This window comes from Oryza sativa, chromosome 1, assembly GCF_034140825.1.
Source record: "Oryza sativa Japonica Group chromosome 1, ASM3414082v1".
Classification (NCBI taxonomy): Eukaryota; Viridiplantae; Streptophyta; class Magnoliopsida; order Poales; family Poaceae; genus Oryza; species Oryza sativa.
The window spans coordinates 10,084,953-10,093,133 of record NC_089035.1 but is presented as its reverse complement, the minus strand read 5'-3'; the positions used below and the strand labels follow the sequence as shown (position 1 = coordinate 10,093,133).

The window sequence follows — 8,181 nt, the reverse complement described above, 5'->3', positions numbered from 1 at the left end:
GAACTCATGGTAATTAGTGGCTTCGTATATTTATAGTCTACTAGAGAGCCTGACCAGTGACTGCGTGCGTACGTGCGCGTGGCCGTCCGGCAGGCGAGCATCGCCACAGCTAGCTGCCTGCATGCGATGATCTGATTAATCGCACGGGCCGAGAGTCCGAGAGGCTCACTCGCGAGGCCGTACATTAATTAATTCATAAACGATTAGTAATATACCCTCTGTCTCAAAAAAACCGAATCTAGGATTAGATGTGACACAATCTAGTATAATAAATATAGACAGAGGTATGTCCAGATTCATAGTACATCCAGTATTAGATTGGTTTTTTATGAGACGGAAGAAGTACATAATAAACCACATCTTCTGAGGGATCGCTGAGTGATCTATGTAGATATAAATTTAACAGTGACAATATTTTTAAAAGCTACTCCCTCCGGTTTCTTATTTGTCGACGTTTTAGGCTTGGGATTTGGGACCTGATGAGGACTGCTAATTCTTGATGCTTTAGGATCGATTAGCCTGCTGGTCATCTTAGACCTGTTTACCCCCTGCATGCATGAATTCCATTAGAACAGATCGGGCCGTCTGCCCGTCTCCAGCCATCCATCTTCAGCTAGGCTGCCACATATGCATGCATAGACCCATGGAAACAGAAATTCCTTCCGAATTCAACTGTTAGTGTTAGCCATGATTTAAATATGAGGGGGCCATGGTTACTTGGACAGGTGAAAATAATAATAATAAGCAACAAATACACACTTCAATTTTTTGATTGCACGCAAATAATTGAGAATTTTTACAGTACATATATGAGAGGTATCAAGTTTCTTTTACTGTAGATTGAAAAGCACAAAAAAAAAAGATCTTGACAAAACGAAGCAGCAAGCAAATATTCGATCTATATTGTTTATAAGTCTGATATTTTAAACAGTAAGCACTAATGATATATACTGAACTAATGAGATTAAAACCTTTTTTTGGCGGTGATTTGCAAACAAGGATTAGCGAGACAATATTTACAACAAATAACCGGCTTTAATTAGTTTGTGTGCATATAGTGCAGATTTTAAAACCAATCAGGTAGCACAACCCATGTCAGCCATATCTACCCTGGGCAAGACCAGCACACAACACACGACAGCAATCAAAATTCAGAAGGCCAAAGCCCCATAAACTTACTTCGGTTGCCTCCCTTGGTAATAGAAGGAGGGCCAATTAGCGAATTACTAAATCACATTACTTTAATCAGTAGATAGGGATATAGAATTTTCATTGGGGAGGCCTACGCTCGCCCCCCATGTGGCTAGCTCAAGTAGTCAAGTACATGATCGATTCTATTTCACCTTTTCTATTGACTGTTTCATTTGATCTTAAAATATACCGCAGCCAATTTTTTCAATTTAGTTTTCTTCCTATGATTTTAAGATATCTGCACGGATGCATTCACCATTTTAACGCAATGTGCATATGCTCATTGTGTATCTAAAATTATTTTACCCTACGTACATACAGTGAGCATATTACAATGCAGTTGTTCATGACACAGTACTTGCCAGCATCAACATATGTATGGCCTATTCGTTTTTTGAGGAATTTCAAAGTATTTAGATTTTTAATAATTAATTCATATGAATGCAATTCGGTTTATAGGAATATAAATACAGAAAAACCAAAAAAAATATTATTTTCCTATAAAATGTAGAGAGAAAATATAATTTGTTTTCTATCCACTCAAATCCTTGAAAAATTCCTGTGGATTGAAGTGTGCATGCATTCCTATTCCTCCACTTTTGCTATTTCCACGGGTTGAAATTCCTCCAAAACAAATAGGCCCCTACTAATATAAATACATTTGATTACTTAAAAAAATATGTGTTCCGTACATTGGCCGTGTAAATCTATTTAGGGTAGCGTAGAGGCTGGGTTATATAGTCCATTCTGTAAAAAAAAAATCTACTCCATATTGTACTATATATAAATAAAATGGTACACATATTCAAATACTATCATCTTGATTACTCCTTTCGGGTTAATATTATTTATCGTTTTGGATATATAAGACTTTAGGCAAACTTTAAAAACTTTGACTATAAATAACATCTAAAATATTTGTCTTATAAATATGATGACCATATGTATAGATTAGTTTTAAAAAGTACTTCAATAAAATCAAATAAGTATTATCATCAGAGGGGAATAGTAGTTTTTCTGACCTCATTATGGTAAGAACCAAGATCAACGACATTCACATAACATAAAATGAAGCTAAAAGTGTCATCAAGGTTACATATAACGATAAAATTAGGGGACTTCATGAAACTGCACGAACAATTTTGCATGAGCATCTAATTAAATTAAATCAGCAAATGCATGCATGCGGTAAGCTGGAAATGAGAACACACGACTGATTGAATAAGTTAAACTCTATGCAAGAGAAATGAGAGGATTTCAAAGATTCTAAGTAACATCAGATTGAAGAATTATGTCTGGTATAAATAAAAATATACTTCATACCAATGTACAAATGATTTTCTGAACAACTTAAAGTGAGGAACCAGCACGCAAATATATAATCTGAAGCCTGAACTATATCATAGTTCTCCACTAATTCCAAGTGGAAAAATCTGAATACAATTTTACTTCAATACACAAGCTTTTGTGATAATGAAGAAACATTTTGTGACCCTAAAGAAAATTCTAATTAAACCAAATGTTCATTGATTGTTCTAAAAATAATAATTTTGCTCAAAAAAATGTTCTGTGGTTTTGTAGTACTATACCAGTTTCAAGCAGCTGCTTATATATATATATATATATATATATATATATATATATATATATATATATGTAAGAGAGTTTGATTTTTTTTCTGAAAATTGAAAAGAGTTTAATTTGTAAGAGTAAAGACATGTACTACTAGCTACTTCCTATGCATAGAGTTAGTACATCATATATTTCCGACAGGCACAAGATCAATGTTGATGCATTTCCTTATATCTTACTATTCAAGCTAGATGGGAAGAATAAGCTATCCAAATGTATGGATCATTTGCGTGACCTGGATACAGAAAACCTGTCATTTGGTCTATTCCTTCTTTGCTTCGTTGATGTAGTAGTGGCCTTTCTTTGCTGTAAGTTTGGTATGACGTCATGCATATCCACATATTGCACACAACGCTTCCTTTTCTCTGGATAAATATATATTGAAAGGTTATGCACAATTAGACCCTTTAGTGCCAATGCGCGGCCAGTAATAACAATAATATCAAAATGTGAATAGAGAATAAATTAACTAACTGTTTTCAGCTTCCTGGTAGGCATCATTTAGCTTGCGCTTCGTTGCCTCTAGTCGCAAATCAGCTATGTCGGTGTTGTTTCTCTTCCCTATACCTACCTTGCAGCCTTCTAATATTGTTGCTTGCCTTTCCAACTTCTGAAACCAAATCACACGACTATTAAAGCCTTTCGAAGAATCACAACAAAGTAGTGATTAAAATATTAAATATGAACTTACACTCACATGATCAGGGAGTGGCTTTCTGACAACAGCAATAGGACGTTGTTCTGTTATGGCTATAGCATGATGTTGAGCCTGTTTTGGTTTCGTGCCAAGACCATATTTATTCTGGGTTTCTTCACTAAATTGACTCCTTGATGTGTATTGACTATGTGTGGGTTTATTAGGCTTGGTTGTTACTATAGAAAACCGAGAGGCCGGCTTGATATGTAATCTCGGCCCTTGTGTTTTTCCTAGTTGTAGGTTTGTTTGTCTTAACGGTGGGGTTTGTTTTGTTGGTAAACCATGGATTTTGGAGATAGTATTTACATTAGGATCTACCAGTTTCATCTGTAGATTTGCTTGCCTCATTGGAGGACCATGTTGTCTTGATAAATCTTTCCCCTTGCGCAATATGTTTTCATCCATATTTGCTACAGGTTTTGCAATCTCCATCTTGTACCCGCCAAAACCACAATCATTTTTAGCATTGGGTATTAGACCTATTACATGATATGCAAATCCTATTAATCAATGAAACATAATATACTTTACAAAGGTTTGCTAGTGATAATTGTTGTACTCACTTTCGTCATCATCATCATCCGCTTTATGTAAAAACTTCATGTAGTGGCAATAAAAGAAAATGGAAAGCAACAAAAAATTGATTAGCGTCTTGTTCAAGAGCAAGATTATCAACATCATTCATCAATATGGAACAATTAGTTGACAAATTATAGCTGCGTTAAAATGCACTATAGCTAAAAAAGAAGCATTTAATTTACATGTAAAATTACCTCAGATACATATTGCTCGGCAGCGGACTGGGGCAAAAAGAACGCTCCCACATCCATTGGTGGAGTTGGAAGGCCGAAGTCATCTTCCACGGTAGATGGATTTGATATGTCTGGAGAAGTGTCTGCAAATTAATAACAAATACAATATTATTCAGTTGTGTTGGGGATGCAAACCATTTCCATTACCTAAATGATATTATTTAGTAGTGTAAGAAACATAATTAATGGTTTAGAAAATGTTGAGACACAACACAAGAGAACTGAAGTCACCTAGCTAGTTTACCTGCATTTGCAGAAGAAGGTCCTACCCAGTCAGCAGCTACTCCTTTCCAGCCTCTGAATCACAGCAAATATGCAAGCAAGTAGGTCCAGGTGAAACACAGGGTAGCACCGAATGGGAACTTCAGTAGACATCACTAGCTTTATGAACATATAAAATGCTAGCTAGCTAGGAATAGTTAGCACAGTTGCACAGCGCGCGCGCGCGCGCACACCCACACACACACACACACACACACACACATATATATATATATATATATATATATATATATATATATATATTAAATTTGTTTTGTGCTCCATGGTGTCCGGGCTCTATGATTCAAATTAAGTATATACCCAATTCAAATGAGTATGAAACTTTTTTAAATGTTTAGGTATTAACATTAACTACTTTACTAACTAGTTCAAAACAAGTTTGAACTGAATTTAAACATGTTTTTATTAGAATTTGATTCTAGGTATATAGCATCCAAACATATAATTAGTTAGGTATATAATATTGGATTGTGAAATAAAGTTAAATTTGAGTTGTTTTGTTGCTAGCTATAGGTATGAATCGAATACATATAACTAGGTATATACTCAGAATTTGAAAATTTTGAAAAATTTGGACGAATTTGTGTATTTCATACCATGGTGCCCCATATGAGTGTCATACACACACACACGAACAATTGAACTGTGTAATATGTGAAAATTTAAAAAAGAATGATTTTATGGTGGCTGTAAAAGTAATCTGATCAAGCACCATAATTTTGAATGTAAATTTCTGTAGTACCAAATTTAGATTAAAATCGTGCTACTTCCATATTACTACCTAGCTTCTCAAGTACCATAGAAGTTTTCTTCTAAAATATTCGAGATATTGCTAATCATCCTGCATACTCAAGCCAATCGCCCTTTTCTTTCTTTTAAAAAAGGATAATATTACCTCAGGTTCTATTGAAAGTTGAATATATGAGTTTAGCAAATGCATCACAGCGACTGTCATTTTCTAAAAAAAATCACAGAGGCTGGTGTTAGCAGTTTCATGGTGGAGCTCAGTAGCTCATAGAACTCAAAACCTTTTTCTTTCGACAATAGAATCCAATCTCGCCTTTACATCATCGAAGATGAAAACAAAAGCTCAATCTTACTACCAAAAGCTAAACCATTATATGCTAATCGCACAATCACAGGACATTGCCACACAAGAGTTTGTATTTACTATTGAGAGGAGTTGAGAATTAATCTACATAGTAAGGTTCCTTAATTTTACATCTCTAAACAGTAAACACAACCTAGTGAAGGAGAAGATTAATAAATAGCTAGCCCTAGCCTCCATGTCATGTATATATACACAGGTCGCAGACATTACATATACTTAGCCATTCTGTTATTTTGGCAGTTGCACAAGTATATATAAACATCAAACTGGAATTAATTAACTAATAGTGCAGCGAACTTACTTGGCGAGATCACGTGCTATTTTGCATATTACCGGTGACCTATGCTTGTTCAACGGAGCAACAGCTTCTGCAATCTGAGTACTCTGCAAGAAATATAATCGGTGGTTCAAATTCTAATATCAGTAGAGCAAACGAAAAATAATGCTCATTTGATCTTGATGCCTTGATAACACTGCTTTAATTCATAAAAAAAAATATCTTCATTTCGTTGCACTACGTACTACCTTCAGCACCGAGATAGACAGCCGCATCAGCTGCAGCCTCCTCAGACCGTCGAACAAAGTGTCAACCGACTGCAAATGGTCACAGAAATGAAGGTATAATTAATTAATCAATCAGTGATATACTCTAAGAACATCCTCAATGCTATGTAATGAGTACAGCACTGGATGGTTAATGGATGAAAAGTTTTGTTCTTTTCAATTTCGTTTCGTCTGGCTGATCAAGTGATGAACAAGAAATATATAAATAGATCACCTGCTCCTTGTAGTTGATGAGGATATCCTTGATGCGGAGCACCTCGTTGATCACCTGCGTATCCTCCTCGATCTCGTCGTAGAGAGCCTCGAGTATCTGCTGATCGATCAGCGAGGTTTGTGCCTCGGCGGCGGCGAAGTTGCCATCGTTGTCATCATGGTGATGGCCACCTCCGTCGGGGATGGCTGCTGGTGGTAGGCGATTTCCGGCGCCGTCGACGACCCTGCCGCAGGCGAGCGGCGCCGGCACCGGCACCGTCACCGGCGCGACGGCGAACAGCCACTCGATGATGCCTTGGCGGCGGCGGAGCAGCTCCCGCGGCGAGTCGGCGCCGGCGATGAGGATGGCGTTGCGGATCACGTCGTAGATGTCGGCGCCCCGGAACATCTCGCGCCACCTCTCCATGCCGCTTCCGGCGCCGCCGCCCTCCATTCCGGACGAGCTAGAGAGATCCTCGCGTCTACGACCTCCGAGCTCAGGCGGCCCGGCGCCGGCGGAGATCCCGAGCTAGCTCCTAGCTTGCTCTCCTCAAAACCTTACCCAACCCTAGAAAATCAAGAACCGGACGATCACGATCCCCCAAAAAATCAAGATCCCAAGCAAACCAAGCAGCAAAGAACAGCGAGAGGATCGTAGCTAGCAAGCCAAGATCGAGCCCAAGATCCAAACCCCCTAGAGCTCTCGATCTCCCGTTCCCCCAAGAACCCCCCAACACCACCCACGCAGTCGCTGCGACCCCTAAGCACCTAACAAATCGCGAGCTAATCACTCTAGCTCACGTTTCCCTCGATCTCGCCCTCGCCGCTAGTGAAACGGAAGGGAATTAGGAGGAAGAGGACGCGCGCCTCAGAAAGCAAGCGACCTGATGAAAAATAAAAAAAGAAGAATAACGGCGCCTCGATCTCCGCGTGGTTGGATAGGCAGATAGCGACACCCCTACTCGACACACGGGTCACGAGACAAGCACGCGCGCGGCACGCACCTGTGGGATGAGGACGATGGGCGACGGCGACGGCGACGGAGGCGGTGACTACTCTAAGCTGCACGCTCTCGCCGGCCGGCGGTCGGAGAGACGGGCACACGGCGGTGGCGGCGGCGCGCGGGGGAGGGGGGGAGATGGGCGGGGGCGCGTTTGGTTTCGTTTTGGATTTTGGCGCTGCGTTGAATTTGCAAAAGACGATGTGCTGTGGGCTGTGGCGTGGGGTGTGGTGGTGTCGTGATGATGCAAGAATTTAATGCGGCTCTATGACGCGGCTGGCTTGGCTATGAATGGAATGGACGGCAAAGACAGGGTTTCGGGGGAAGTTTTCACTTTGGCCCCTCAAGTTACTGCTATTTGAATCGAAAGATATACTTCATCCTTTTTTAAAATATTGTAAGTTTTGGTCTTTGATATGGTTGTAAAATAGAGGGGGTAAAATGATTTGATTCACTTCTCAGGGTGGGTGAGATATATGGCTGGACTAATTAAGGATATAATAAAGACAAGGAATGGTAGGGGGCAGTATGATGGGTATTTTGGGGCTAAAATTCACCTTTTACAAATATGAGGTTGCTATATTTGGGATAAATTTTAAAGGTCAAAAGCTATTACATTTTGCAAAGGAGTGATGAGGGCTACTCCCTCCGTTTCACAATGTAAGTCATTTTAGCATTTTTCACATTCATATTGATGTTA

At 39.2% G+C, this 8,181-nt stretch overlaps 1 protein-coding gene across 2 annotated transcripts; it reads right to left on the bottom strand.

The window, feature by feature from the left end:
- Nucleotides 1-223: 223 nt before the first annotated feature.
- LOC112937645 (probable mediator of RNA polymerase II transcription subunit 26b) lies at nucleotides 224-7,693 on the bottom strand. 2 transcript variants are annotated; one of them, XM_026022543.2, is made up of 10 exons: nucleotides 7,486-7,693; nucleotides 6,504-7,049; nucleotides 6,251-6,319; nucleotides 6,027-6,109; nucleotides 4,577-4,629; nucleotides 4,294-4,415; nucleotides 4,084-4,117; nucleotides 3,515-3,999; nucleotides 3,298-3,433; nucleotides 224-3,188 (listed from the first exon to the last, which is right to left on the bottom strand). In XM_026022543.2, the coding sequence occupies exons 2-10, from the start codon at nucleotides 6,933-6,935 to the stop codon at nucleotides 3,046-3,048; spliced, it is 1,557 nt and encodes a 518-aa protein (XP_025878328.2). In that variant the 5' UTR covers nucleotides 6,936-7,049; nucleotides 7,486-7,693; the 3' UTR covers nucleotides 224-3,045. The 2 variants fall into 2 exon arrangements, with proteins under 2 accessions (XP_025878328.2, XP_066166158.1); XM_066310061.1 differs by having other exon boundaries at nucleotides 3,521-3,999; nucleotides 7,486-7,692.
- Between the last annotated feature and the right edge of the window lie 488 nt (nucleotides 7,694-8,181).

Coding starts and splice junctions, on each gene's coding strand:
- LOC112937645 (XM_026022543.2), bottom strand. CDS start 6,935: ATGGAGGGCGGCGGCGCCGGAAGCGGCATGGAGAGGTGGCGCGAGATG. Junction 6,110..6,250: donor TGTCTATCTCGGTGCTGAAG/GTAGTACGTAGT, acceptor TATTTCTTGCAG/AGTACTCAGATTGCAGAAGC. Junction 3,189..3,297: donor CTACCAGGAAGCTGAAAACA/GTTAGTTAATTT, acceptor ATATTTATCCAG/AGAAAAGGAAGCGTTGTGTG.